General features: G+C 36.4%; 1 protein-coding gene across 1 annotated transcript in view; it reads right to left on the bottom strand.

Moving 5' to 3' along the window:
* Positions 1-13963, bottom strand: part of LOC104272395 (single-stranded DNA-binding protein 2-like) — a 60401-nt gene that overhangs the window by 21109 nt on the left and 25329 nt on the right. The window contains exons 4-8 of the mRNA XM_009867375.1: positions 12710-12776; positions 12449-12519; positions 8414-8481; positions 2623-2671; positions 630-665 (exon numbers count right to left, since the gene is read on the bottom strand). Of these exons, the coding sequence (XP_009865677.1) occupies positions 630-665; positions 2623-2671; positions 8414-8481; positions 12449-12519; positions 12710-12776 (291 nt within the window). The remainder of the gene's footprint in view (positions 1-629; positions 666-2622; positions 2672-8413; positions 8482-12448; positions 12520-12709; positions 12777-13963) is intronic.

Genomic DNA, 13963 nt, shown 5'->3' with positions numbered 1-13963 from the left:
AGAGTGTTAAAATTTTTCTTTTGAACTACAGCTCAATGCTGGGTCTATTACCAACTGTTAGCTATTTAATCCAAAAGTACAGATTAAGAAAAAACCAATGATACCAACTAATCCATAATAAATTAAGACAATGTCTGTGGAATGAAGATGTATTATGGGGAATAAAATAGAATCTTCAAGTCCTCAGAAGGTAATTGTAATAAAAATTGCCTTTAACATGTTAGCTATAACGATCTAGTTGCATATCTTTGGGGAGATAAAAGCTTGTTCTCCTTCTACAAATGCTTTTATTTTCTGAAGAACTTCAGAAACTCATACACAATGTTGTCTTACCGAGAAAGCTGGGGCTTTTTTTGTCCTTTATTGTTGAAGACAATATATTTCATTGGTTATATAAATGTTAGCTGAAATAAAGCAGTACTCAGAGCAATTTTGACCAGACTGATAATGATTCTAGTAATGAACATCAACATATGCACCAGAGACAGCAGAAAAAATGTAAGTGCAGATCAGATGTTCAGTTCTCAACCAATACACAAGGGTTATTCTTAACATCTGGACAGCTATTTCTCTGCCTAAATAAAATGTAACATCTATTCTAATAAGCAAACACACACAAGTGTACTTACAACATAGTTCCCAGGAGATGCTGAAGAATAAGGTATCTGTAATATCAACAAAAACAAAACAGTAATTTCTTCTGCAGTGAGATGGAGTCCACACATACATTTATGTACAGCTGTAGGTTAATGCTTATTTTTTTAATTTATTTCAAAGCCATGCTTAAGAATTATGCAAAAATGCTGCTGTTGTCAAAACAAACACCTCTTCAACAACTTGTGGTAAGTACGTTCAGGTCCAAAACCAGCAATATAGGTGGAAAACAAGATTTAATACCCAATATTTCAAATTAAAATATTTCAAATTAAGATTACTGTGCCCTGGAAGTAACTCCAATGAAATTAATATGAATAACATATTTCCCACATTTAAATGTTCTGTAGGCTGAGGTCTGATATCTGCTCTCCATTGTTTCACAATAAATGAGGCATGCATTTTTAACAGCCAGCATCACTTTTCTAAGATATCCAGTTACAAGGTCTAGTATCAACGTAGTTCCTGCATCTACTACAAGAGTCTTCTTATTGCGAGTGCCACAATAAGGTCCCTAAAGATCTAGAGTCTATAGTGAAAGCTTAACCTCTAAGATTATTAAGATAACATGCTTTTTAAGGTTTATAAAATTAAGCAGCGTGTACCTGCATTTAAGTCGATAGCACTTCAGAGTCATCCCAAGCATGGCTGAATTTGTATGTTCCTCTATATAGCTAACCTTAACTAAAATCTTGCTCATAAAAGCAAAGTAACTGTCTTGTATCTTTCACCCTAGAAGACACTGATTTCTTTTTCTTTTTTTTTGAAAAGATAGTAGTATCCTATTTTGATTTCAAATTCAGTTGTGATACTTGTTAAAGAGGATATCTGGAGAAATCCAGCTGCCTGTGAATAATCCAGTTTTCTTCTTTATGATAGCTATTGCAATTACTCTCTCCAAAGGAGCATGGACCAATGCTATTATAGGAGGAGGGGATAAGAATTAAGCAACTGTGCTGACAAGACACAATACTATTTTGTAGAATAAGTATATTACATGATTGCAGCCAACTTGTTGGCCAACACATTTCAAACTAATAAATCTATTACTGGAATTTTCAACTAATTTCGTAGAATGAAAGTATTTCAACTATCAGTTGAAAAGAATCCTAACATCCATTTTATCTGAGTACATGGAAAAGAAAACTGAGGAGTTTCAGCTCTTTTTTTCCACTAATTATCACTAGTAAAATTAAAAAATCAAAACTGAGAACAGTAGAAAGAAGCAGGCCAGTCTGCTGAGCCAGATCCATCTTGTTCAACCACAAGTCCTGTAGAGATCCATTTTCAAACTTCTGATGTATGATCACTGAATTATAATGAAAACTTTACCTTTGTGTTTTCTGAAGAAATACTAGACACTGTCCTTCATGGGGAATGCCTCACTGACCTTCTCTTCCTTCTAGCTGCTGTTAGACTACCTCATTTTGTAGTTGTTGCAGTGAAATTCAATAGTGCACTGCTTTTTACAAAAAGCACATAAAAATGGTTGATGTCTTGCAAGTAATTGCTCTCTGATTCCATATTCCTTAGTTAAGAGCAGCAAATGTGCTTTTGTCATGTAAAATACGTGAAGATGCATTGAGCTGTTTCTTTACAAGCTGTGATTTCTGTTGAGCTTGATGGCCAGATAGTGTTCACCTAACATAGCTTACTTGTACTAAAGGCAGCTAAAATGTATTTTAAATATAGCTCAGAATAACCTTTGTGTTATCGAAGTGCTGTAACTGATGTAAAGATGCAGAGCTGTTGTGTGACCATGAACAGAGCTGGATTTTGCAGGTCAATGAGCTCTCGGCTCAGATGTGCTTCTCAATGTACCTGCTCTGTATTAGGGTTATGGAGAAAAACACGAAGCACGCAGTGTGTATCTGTTGAATTAAGTGAAATTTCTTTTCCTGGTGTATGGATGAGAACTCTTCCTCTAAATATAGGATAATGTCTGATATAGTTTAAATATTTACTTACAGAATTGGCATTGGTTGGGTTTGGCCAAGGTCTACCACCTCCAGGACCCCTGTAACAGAAGATGAAAGATGAGACACAGAACAATCTCCATCTTCTGTCCAGCTCTGAAGAAGCAAATAAAAATAATCTGTTTCCAGAGTAAGGAAGGAGACGGCTTATTTTTCAGATTACAGCATGCCTATAAACCATAACTCCACCAACTTATAATACTGCAGTGAAATTATCATTTTTGCACTACCGCTATCATTTAATCAGTTGAGGACTTTGTTTAAGATAATTTATTTATTATTACAACTCTGCCACTCACAATTAAGACACTTCATCTCCTGACTCACTCTGGTACTTCATTTTTACAGTCTGGTACATCCTGTACTCTCCAGGAGTCCTGCCAGAACGTCAGGCGACCCTCCCCACACCCACTCTGCCAAGGCTACACTGGAGATATCTCGGTCTTCAGTTGGTCCCAAACATTTGCAAATTTAGGAAATATCAGGCATTCCCCTTTTATACTCCCAGTGGAACACTTTTAAGGACATTGCGAATTTGTGTTTCTTCAAGTGCCTTCCTTCTGCTCAGAATTTAACTCTGTGCTATATAGATGAAACATTTTAAGGTGGCACAGAAGTTTCACAAAGAGTAAAAACCAAGTTCCCAGATTAAGTTCTCATCAGGCATGTTTTTCCTTGTACTCTGTTAACCTTTTTAAAAATATTTGAAGGAAGTATCACGCATTCTGGCTAGGTCTACTTACAGTACAGACAAAAACCTAAATGTACTAAAATATAAGTGTAATTTCATTCACAGAAACAGTGCTCTTGCTTACATAATTAAGTACTCTCCTGAAGAATTGAGGATGCACGTATTTACTGAATACGGATCTAGAATACTGCAAGTATAGTAAGGTTTCATTAGTGACAGCAATGCTAGTACTTTAAAAATGTTTCGGGAAAATCTATTATTTAAAAGAACAGAAAATATATTGCTATAATCTGTATATAATAACAACAATAATCACAGTAACAAGGAGAAACACCATATATTAGGAATTGAAAACATGCCATTTTCTACATACAGTTTAAAGGTTAGGTTTAGCTACGCATCTAGTAACAGTTTGCTACATGACTAAGGCTACATTATCTCCACAGAAGTCACAGAAACATGAAATTTATCATACAGCAGGCAAAACGGAGATTTCAAATTTGTCAGACATTGGCCCAAAGAGTGCACGCATGACAGAGTGGCAGCTCCCCAGCAGGAGGCACAAGAGGGTTTCAAATGCAAAAGACCTGTTTGATACCGCCAAGTCCAATATCTGAGAGGTACTGAAAGCAGGAAGGAATGGGGAAAGGAGAAAAAAAAGAAAACCATCCAGATAGAGCAAGTTTTTCTCACAATTCCTTCTGTTATTTTAAGTTTCTCACTGTTAGCTGAGCTCAGAAAAATGGTTTTGGGGCTGGGCTTCATCTTTTAACACTCCTAAGGGAACTAAGCCATATGGGAGAGAAAATCTCCATGTTTACAGTCAGAGGATCTCATTAACCATAATTATTCCTGGGAGCATTGAGAGCTGCCAGTCATTTACAAATAAGATACAAACACTTTTTGAAGGCCCGGACAACTGAGACACAGGGCAGATGACAAAACTTTTGCATTTTGGCCTCATTAGCTTTAGAAAAGCAACATTAGCCACCACAGCTTACCAGACACGGGAGAGTGATTTAAATAAGGAGAAGAAAGCAGGCTTTATTAATGAGTTCAGGAAGTTTTCTATCTAAAGTCTTGCAAAACTAAAAACTATTAAGTAGATATGTTGCCTGAGGGATTTAATATCGAATCCGATTATTTTTCTCACATCGCTGATGAAACTATAAAGACATTAGTTCAAACAATCAACTTAAATCAAGTGAAAATTTATTTACTTCCACTGACATTATTTTTGGGAAGTTGGAAAACAGGAATGAAGGTGAGAATATCTTCTGCCTTATTCTTTGGAAGGAGAGGAGTCAAAGCAAGGAAAGGGACTAACAGTACTGATGCTACTCGGGTGAAAATATTCAGCAATTTCTACTCTGCTAATAATTACAAGGTGAAATACCTACTGCTCTTTTTTATTCTCCTCCCCCTCCTTCTATGTGCTATATTTTGTTTATTGGATCCTCTTTTTCAGAGAAATCAGGAATATTTGTAACAATACTGGATGTCTGTTTTCACCCCAGAACACTGCATATGTTTGTTTGACATTAAATAACACAAATATATCTAGCCAAAAGCATCAGATGGAAAATAGTTGTGACAACATGCAAATTACTCTGAACCACAGGTGTATTAAAAAGGCAACTCAGGTACATGATTGGGTTAAGCCCAGCAACGTGGAAATTTAGATAGGCCTCACAAGGAGACTTGGGAAACTCACCTTTCCTTTAAAAAGCTGTTGGAATTTGCAAATCTACTGGAAGCCATGGACAGCTTTAAATATAGACTGAGAAAACACTGTAGCAGATTCTACTGGAAAGTCATGTTTTTTTGTGGAGTCAAATGCTGTCACCTCACAAAACACACAAAAAACCAGCTACCTGCATTTTTTTTCCAATGCAATGCAAGCAGGTTTTTTTTATCTTTATTAAATGTTTATTTTGGAAGCATCAGTCCTAACACATTATTAGAATAATTTATGAAGTATCTATTGCTATGACCAATTACAGCTACTCTTTATCCTTAAAGTTAAGTCATGTTGTAGTGCTTTAGAAAAATAAAGTCTGAAATTTCAGTTTCCCAAGTGGCAAATATATTCAATCAGGAAATTAAACATCTAGACACAAGCTTGTGAATTGAAGTTAAAACCCAAAAATCACGTATGTTTTTGGTTTTCAGGCATGACTGAGATATTTGTAGTGTTTGACACAGCACCGCAGGTAACATAGGCCATTAAAAAGTGCCAGTGAAACGTAATGCTACTGGCTGAATTTCACCATTTTGTTCCAAAGAGCTTACTAAAAATGGCTACACCAAGTATCAGGTTAAAACCCCATCACTAAAATAGAGTTAATTTGTAGAGGAACATAGGCTATGTATCAGCTGTTTCAAACAGTAATCTGATATGCATTAGTTAAAATGGAGCAAGTAATTATTTAGCAGTACTCCATTTGTGGAGTATATGCTCTTGGACTGAAATACTGCCTTGGAGCGCTCAAGCTGGTTGTTGCCATTTTGGACAATAAAGAACACTTTTTCATCCAGAAAAATGTAAAATTATGTTTGCCAGGATATTCTACTTTTAATCAAAACTGCTTCCTTTGATGAGAGAAGCAAAAGTCAGATTTTAAACAGCAGCCATTTTTGTACAGTACACTTTTTTTGTATTTTAACACTGCCAAAAATTCAAAAACATTACATAGACTATTGAAAAAAAATCATGAAAAAATAAATATGTCTATCTAAAGACAAATGTACGTTACTATAAGGCAACAGACTTATATATACTTACTCTGCTTCCTAGAAATCTAAGTACTCTATATGACTTACACTGTTAATTCTTAGCACTGTGCATTAGAAGATTGTAAGTAGTAATAAAAAGAACACATTTAACACAGTTGGGTCCATCTATTGCCACTGCCTGTAGGTTATCCTTAGATGCACAATGACCAATCCTGAATGCTGGAACTGACCAGACAAGAAGTATTCGCTAACATTTTGGAGTAATGCCAACTTTGGCAGTACTAATTTTACATTGGGAAAAAAACCTGATGTCCTGAAAATACAACTAGAAGTAGCCCAGAGTCTAGTAACTCCTTTGTTTTCTTTCTGATCAGTGTATGTTGCTCAATTTGATAGCGGGGAAAAACTACTCAGTTTGATAGTAAAAATACTATTCACCTAGTCAGGCATGCAACTACGGAGCTCCTTACAATGGTCTGTGATTCAGCATGTAACCTGGGTCAGGATATGCTCTAGCATAATATTTCAGTACTAGCACTATGGACTCTCTTACGCCTTTAAAGTTCATTAAAACAAAAGTAGAGGGACACTATGAAGTGTTGTTCAAAACCAAGAAAGAGTATTCTGTTCTCACTTCAAGATAAGCTGGACGAAAGATGAGTTTGTGAGAAGTGTGAAGAAGTGCACTATAAGCCTGCTAAGACGTGGAGACAGTCATGGTTATCTAATAATTATTGCCTCGGGCCTTATTATCAGAAGATCATGTACTGTATCAAGCTTCATGAACCTCCCCAGTAAAGGACTCCAGTTCATGGTGTCCCCTTGAAGAGGATACACAGGTTCAAAGGAAAATGTACTTCCTGCATCACTGAATTAAAACAACATGACCTCTCCACACGTACTGGCTCAACACAAGACAAAACGTGCTTATTAAATGCTACAATACAGAAACGTTAGTATTCCAACCTATATTCTCTCCTTCTGGAAGACCAGGAATTCTTTTTGTCATCTAGGAACCTGTTTTCTTATTATTTCTACATAAACTCTCTCATTTATGTAGAAAAGTAGCCTCAAAATATCTTACCTAGCCTCAGTTTTACTCCCATAACATTTTATTTTACGAAGTTAATTCTCTTTTCTTACACTTCAGTCTCCTCCTGAGGACAATTTGTGTATTTCTATATTTCCACATTTTTCTTCATTTAAAGGAAGAAATGCCTACCCTTGGGAAGGCTCCTAGAATTGTCTTGAGTCCAATATATGTCTATAACAGAGTAATACCCAACTTTAGATTTTATTTTATTTCCTTCAAGAATTCAAAGTATGCCTAGAAATCAAAAGAAATTAATAATATGGTGAATTAGAAATTTTTGAACAGTATTATCTCAAAACCTTTTTTACTTTTTCAGGTTGGTAACTCTATACTTGAAATGAAAATTACCATCTCTCATTTATATTTCCTATAAGAGTAAACATGGGGATCTATGGTATAACAATGACAGGCATATACAAATCTTCACTGTGCTTTCAGTGCTGATCTGCTGAAAACTCATTCTTGAAAGAAAAAGGTGTAAAAGGAGTAAGAAAAGAAGATGTTATCTGCTTTAGGTTGTAAAATAATTTTACTATCTTAACAGCCAGACCACCAAGCTGCCTTCTGTGAGCACCGCAGGGTCTGCAAAGTGCTGGTTATGAAAAAACATATTAACTTCAGCAGAGGTAGAGCATGATACAAGAATCACTTGATAATCTCTGGTCTATGGTATGTTAAAGGTAACTATAACAGCATCTCAATATTTGTGACTCTCCTAAGAGAGAAATCTAAATACAAGGAACACTTTTTGTTTGTTTGTTTGTTTTTGTTCCCCAGGCTTGCTAACCGTGCAAGTAACTCCAAGCGAGAAAAGTTTATTTAAAGTGCAGAAGATTGCTCATGTCAGACCACCAGCTATGCTAAAATCCTCTGCTTAAAGCTAGTCTACTCTAGAGACACGAATTTTACATTGGAAATTTTTCTACACACTTAGATAAGGGAATTGGCTATAGGTATAAAAGACGTAATACACTCCTATGGATAAACCCAGGCCTGTGATACCTCAGTCTGGCTTAGGTGAATTCAGTTTGTATCAGTTTTTACCAACCGATGATCTAGTCCCAGAAGCACACAGAAACCGTGAAAACCTTGCATGCAGAAGAAGGAACTTACTGTGGATTTATTTTTTAAATTGCAGTTATTAACCATCAAAACATGTTACCCATCAATGCACATTCTCCTTGTCTTTTGCATCCCAAATGTTACTTTTACCATGAAATAACGATTCTTTTAAGTATTATAAGATTTTATTGTTGTGCTTACATGTTCATTCCAGGCATCCCCGGGCCACCTAAAGCATTCAGTGGGGGTCTCATTGCACCTCCATAGTTCTGCAATGATAACCAAGGGTCAGACTACCACAAAACAAAAAAACAAAACCAAAGAGGAGGGGGAAAGAAAGGACAGCAGGTTAATGACATCCCTACATAACTGCTGACTGGATAGGCCAATGCAATTCATTCTTTCAGGAGTTTCCATTGTTGACTTAAAAAAATACTGTTAATCCCAAGGAGAAAGAACTAAACCCAATAAAAATGGACTAGGAATATTTAAAATGTCAATTGTTTCAAGAGGAATTATTTACATATAGTGAGGTCAAGTCAACAGCGAGCAGGGGGCAGGTTTTAGAATTTTATTCAACTTTTATACTAGGGAACTCATGCAAAATCAGAAAAATGGACTTAGATTCTAGGATTTCTAGATCATGGAATATAAACAGAATTATCTTAAGCTAAATTTTGTTATTATAGCAATAAATGCTTGTATAAAATTACACCATATAATATCACACTTATACAGCATAACAATCACATTTTTCTTCTAATCAGTCAATTCTAACAAAGCTGTGGTAACTAATACAAAAAGTATTTAAGATAATGAATGTCATAGCAATGCCAACAAATAATTGCCCAATGCCTATAAAATCTGAGTTTATTCTCTGATATTAAGACAAAAGTTTAACTGTACTATTTACATGAAAAACTAAATTATACCTATTTTTATTCAGAGGAATACAAGCAGAACAGTCTACCTCACCTCACAATCATAATGCACTGTCTAATCTGTGTTAATCCTGATATATGATATTCTCCCAATATTTCAAAAGAATGGATAATAGTTATCTAAAATGAATGCCTGTCCATTTTGGAAGGAGTCAGGGACAAAGAATCGATTTACTTTGCAGAAGTTTAGGTCATTGTTGCAGGTTATTTTCCACTAATAAAACTCTTTTTCATGTATAGTATACTACAGACTGCATAAACTATATGACTTGGGATTATGGGTGTTCTCTATAGTGGTCTGATTCATGAAACCACGTAAACTTGAAGTCATGAATGAGAGAAATCTAACAGCAATATACAAAGCATGGGTCTGGTGCTGTTTATACCCTGACTGATATAACAATTATCTGGAATTGATCTATAACTAAGAGAGGAGCTTCTGTTGCTGCAAACAAAACCCTTCCACTTAAATTCTTCTTTACTGTTAACAATCCTGAAAATTTCCCATCGACAGCTAGTTTTCAAGAATACAACCAGAGGCTGCAAACAAATGTCAACTTCCAGAACCAATAGCGCCATCTGAAGACAGCAGTAGCCACAGCTGCTGGTCATCCACCGTTACTCATGACAATGAGCTAGTAGACCAACTGGTGCGCGTGCTCAGGCAAAAGTCAGGCAGATTAACTCAAACCTCCTGTTTAATCTATGTTACCCTGGATGATTTTGGCCGACCTACTCCTCTAACAAATCCCTAGGGCAGTAACTGATGGGTAGTCAAAGAAGCTGGGAGCTGGGCATAGAAACATCTGCAGTTGGCAATACCGGATCTGGAAGATAACTCCATCTGACTGTAACAGAAGAGCAGTTCCGCATCCATTTCATTTCATTTTTCCATCTTCATGTGGAGCGCTGAGCCATTCTCCCTATTTGGTCTGTTTGGTATCTCCTCTCTTTATCTTAGTTCAGGAATCACTTGTGTGGAATGGGGTTAAAGATGTCTATGGAATCCTGCAGGACTGGAAAAACCCTAATCAAATGTACTTCTAACTCTAATTACTGCTAATTCTAATCAAATGTACTGCTTCATCCTAAAAAAAGAGCACTTTCATTAAGGCTACCGATACACATGTTCCTTCAGCTGCAGCTATGCTTTCTGCAGAAGTCAGTGTGCCAGTTTGTTCCTTACAACTTTTTACTCAGTCACCACCACCAATGTTTAACTGGCAGTTGAGCTGTGCATAAAAGCACTCCCTAATATGAGGTAACCAAAATCAGCCAGGCTAGCCAAGACCTTTTTCTTAAATATTTAAAATTACATGACTATTTTGAGTAGAAAGCATCAGGGAGTATGTGGGGCTGCCTCAGCTGATACAAAGGTCGTGGAGAAGTAGCAGTAAGAGACTGGAGGTAGTACCCCATTCACCTACCTTAACTATGGCTTGCAAAAAGCCTGAGCCTAAGTCTTCGCAGCTTTCAACAGATTCAAGCATTTACAACCACGTACTGCTTTTGTTTCACGTTATTTAGTTTGAAACAGTCTAGCATAATAAAATACCAAACTGAGGTAAATTTTCTGTGAGTTTTCAGGCATATGCATGCTATACTGGACGTAAGTATTTCTGTATCAGCACATCAAATGTTTTGCCTGTGCAGCAAGGTAGTAGGGCCTCCCACTACAGGCACACCTACGTCAACTTTACGTCAATGTAGCAAGAGGACATTAAATGAAGGTGCGACCAATACATCAAATTTGGTCTTAGGATTGCATTCTGCAAAGATCGTAAATGACTGCTACAAAGACAGACCATTTATAGAAAAGACTGATTTGTGAATTCAAGTTTTGTGTGGATTAGCTATGTTTTTCCCCATTTTAAGAGGATGTGCAGGGTACAAGAAAGAAGAACCTTACAAAAGCACCAGATTTTAAGAGACAGCAAAAATGGAAAAATTATCTTTATAAAAACTGGCATGAGATTTGCCTGCTGTGTGACTAATGGTGCTGCATAAAGGATCAGCTCAATCTCATATGGCAGCATTGCAAAGCTTCTCTTTCTACATCAAAAAAGTAAGTGGTAAATATAGTTCAAAGATACATAAGAAATAACAAATGTATTTAATAATGGTTTGCTGGTCACACAGCAAATGTGCACAACGACACAACTGGGTTCTACCAAGAAAACCCAAAATTGTAAAGACGGTTATGAATAGATTTGATAGGCAAAGCTACTTAATCATTTAAAATTCAATTGCTATTCCAAGGAACAAAGAAGTCACTAGAGAGATTATTTGAAATAGGGAAGTAAAAATGCAAAGTGTGAGCACAACAAGCATGCTGGAAAACAACATACTGGCAATATCGGTATGAAGTATCATCACCTAAGTTTTCTTTCACTGACAGCAATGACAAAACATAGAAAAATCCTTTGGATTCATATTTCGGATATGCAACATAAATAATCTGTTTACTGTCGAAATGTAATACTGACAAATATGCACTGACAAATGTCAACTCGTATTTTCACACTTTTGAAGAAAGAGCCTATGAGCAATTATGACCAGGTCAGAACCATGGTGAAAGTTAATTCTTGCTTTGCTCCTTGAAAACAGAGCTAGAGAGATGTTTGTCATTGACAAGGGGAAGAAATGGCAAAAAAATGGAAGAAAAGGGCAAGAAATTCTCATTTTACATGAAAATCTCTCTAGCACTCACGAAAAATCTAGACTAATAGTGTACAAAAAAAAGCCTTTCCAGAATTTGGGGAGTATTTTTGGTAAAAAGATTTTGCCTAAATTGGAAGCATTAATCATTTTCTCGTTAACAGAATAATCAATTAGGTTGGGAGGATGAGAAAACACCTGCTCAACCCCTGGTCTCCTTTACAAATGTCAGCCTTTGATTACGACATACACTGACTGTAGGACCAACATAACTTTCCTGAAATAAGCAAATTAATCATAGAATCATAGAATGGCCTAGGCTGGAAGGGACCTTAGAGATCATCTAGTCCAACCTCCCTGTTATGGGCAGGGACGCCACCTCTTGATTAGACCAGGCAACACATGGGGACCGAGCGGGATTAAGGTATTCTTCTTTCAGTTTCAGATCTTAACTGATGTTTTCATTTTGTACTTTGTACAGCTTCACCTCAGAATTCATTTTTGCAAAACAGAAACATCATTTTAAAACGGGATTAGAAGAACAAGTCCTGGCCATCTTCGAGCTACGAAAAGCCAGAGTAATATAGCCTAAGTATAGATTTATCAGTAAAAACGGATATTTATCTGTGGAAGGTACCTGTGGTCCTAATGGAACCATTCCTCTTGGAGGAGTCATTCTTTGCATTGGCCCGCCCATGTTTGGATGCCCTGCAAATAAAATTATGTAACTTAAAAAAATATGCACCTTCTAAAAGAGTAATTTATGATTAATGATTTAACAAAACTTTTCTTTCTGATTATCAAGAAGCTTAAAAAGCTGCAGTAAGCTTTGAAATACAGAAGACACAAGTTTGAGAAGACAGTACTTCTGAAAAGTCCAAATAATTATGTCATTCACCTTGCTGCCGTGTTGGGTCCATCCCGCTAGGCAATAACGGCTGACTTCCTGGGACACCTCCAAGGGCCTGCAAGCATAGAAACCATATGTTAAAAGCATATAATGCTTTGAAATTTATGTCAAAGATAGATATTTTGGTTTTAATACCTGGATGTTTCTTCTGAACCAACACTAACGTGGAAGAGTTAACTTTCCTAAATGCCCTAAGTAAAATGTCCTAAGTGCCTAACCAAAATTAAAGTCCTCAATGTCCTAACTATGGATTTACACAGTAAATTCTGTGGAATTATGCCTAACTTGCTTCCCCAGCTGCCACCATACTTTCTTCACTTTAGTTCACCCATTATTTAACCTCCTAACACTACCTTATCCAATGTTTATGTTTTCCCTTTTAACTATTATTTTAGCATTTCCTTTCAGAGGTAAGGATGTGGATGCTGATATTCTCTGAGAATGAGCTGTAGCTGAGCCAATCATGGAGCACTCACAGGGTACAGTTATTTAGAGCTTGATGTGGGGTAAAATTTATCTTCCACTCTGCCTTACTCTTGAAGGGCATCAATGACAAGATAAGCTTATTATTCATCTATGGGAGAAAACAACAGTCACGAAACTTCCTCCTAAGTCTTGCCTTCAAGCATGAAGGTGCATTGTTTTGTTAGTTCACCTCTGGTCCAAATCAAACACATTGCATTTAGGTACCCACATTTTAATATGCCCTTTGGGTTTACAGTAACCGAATTAGGTTTAAGAGTAATTTCTGTAGTTTCTTACCTATAGTTTAGTCAACTAGAAAAATGAGTTTATGAATGGATCTGTGTAGCTGATATGCAAGGTGTTATTTAGCATTTCAAAACACCACCACATTTTCAGCAGAAATGTGTCCAGAATGAGTAAATCTGTTGTTATGAAACTAATAACAGAGGCAATACAGGTACTGCTTACTGTGTGAAAGGATAAGTTACTTCTGACCTGGAAATACTGTAGTAGTCTTAAGCAAATACAAAGGAGAACCTATCTGCAAATAGTATACAGTTTGTTTCCACAAGAAGTAGGAAATTCAAAATTAAGATGCACATTATCACCTCAGAGGTGATCCATTCAAAAGACGCTACATGCAAGACTAACAGAACGGACAAATCATCTGAGATGACAACATTTAAATCCAGTTTTTACATGTACTTCAGTGGCTTGAAGCCTAGACAAATATATGAGAGCAACACATGAAGTGCACAGAGAAGTGTCAAATACTAG

Source organism: Apaloderma vittatum, unplaced genomic scaffold (assembly GCF_000703405.1).
Source record: "Apaloderma vittatum isolate BGI_N311 unplaced genomic scaffold, ASM70340v1 scaffold2794, whole genome shotgun sequence".
Classification (NCBI taxonomy): domain Eukaryota; kingdom Metazoa; phylum Chordata; class Aves; order Trogoniformes; family Trogonidae; genus Apaloderma; species Apaloderma vittatum.
The sequence above is the reverse complement of the archived record's forward strand: the minus strand, read 5'-3'. Positions and strand labels throughout refer to the sequence as shown.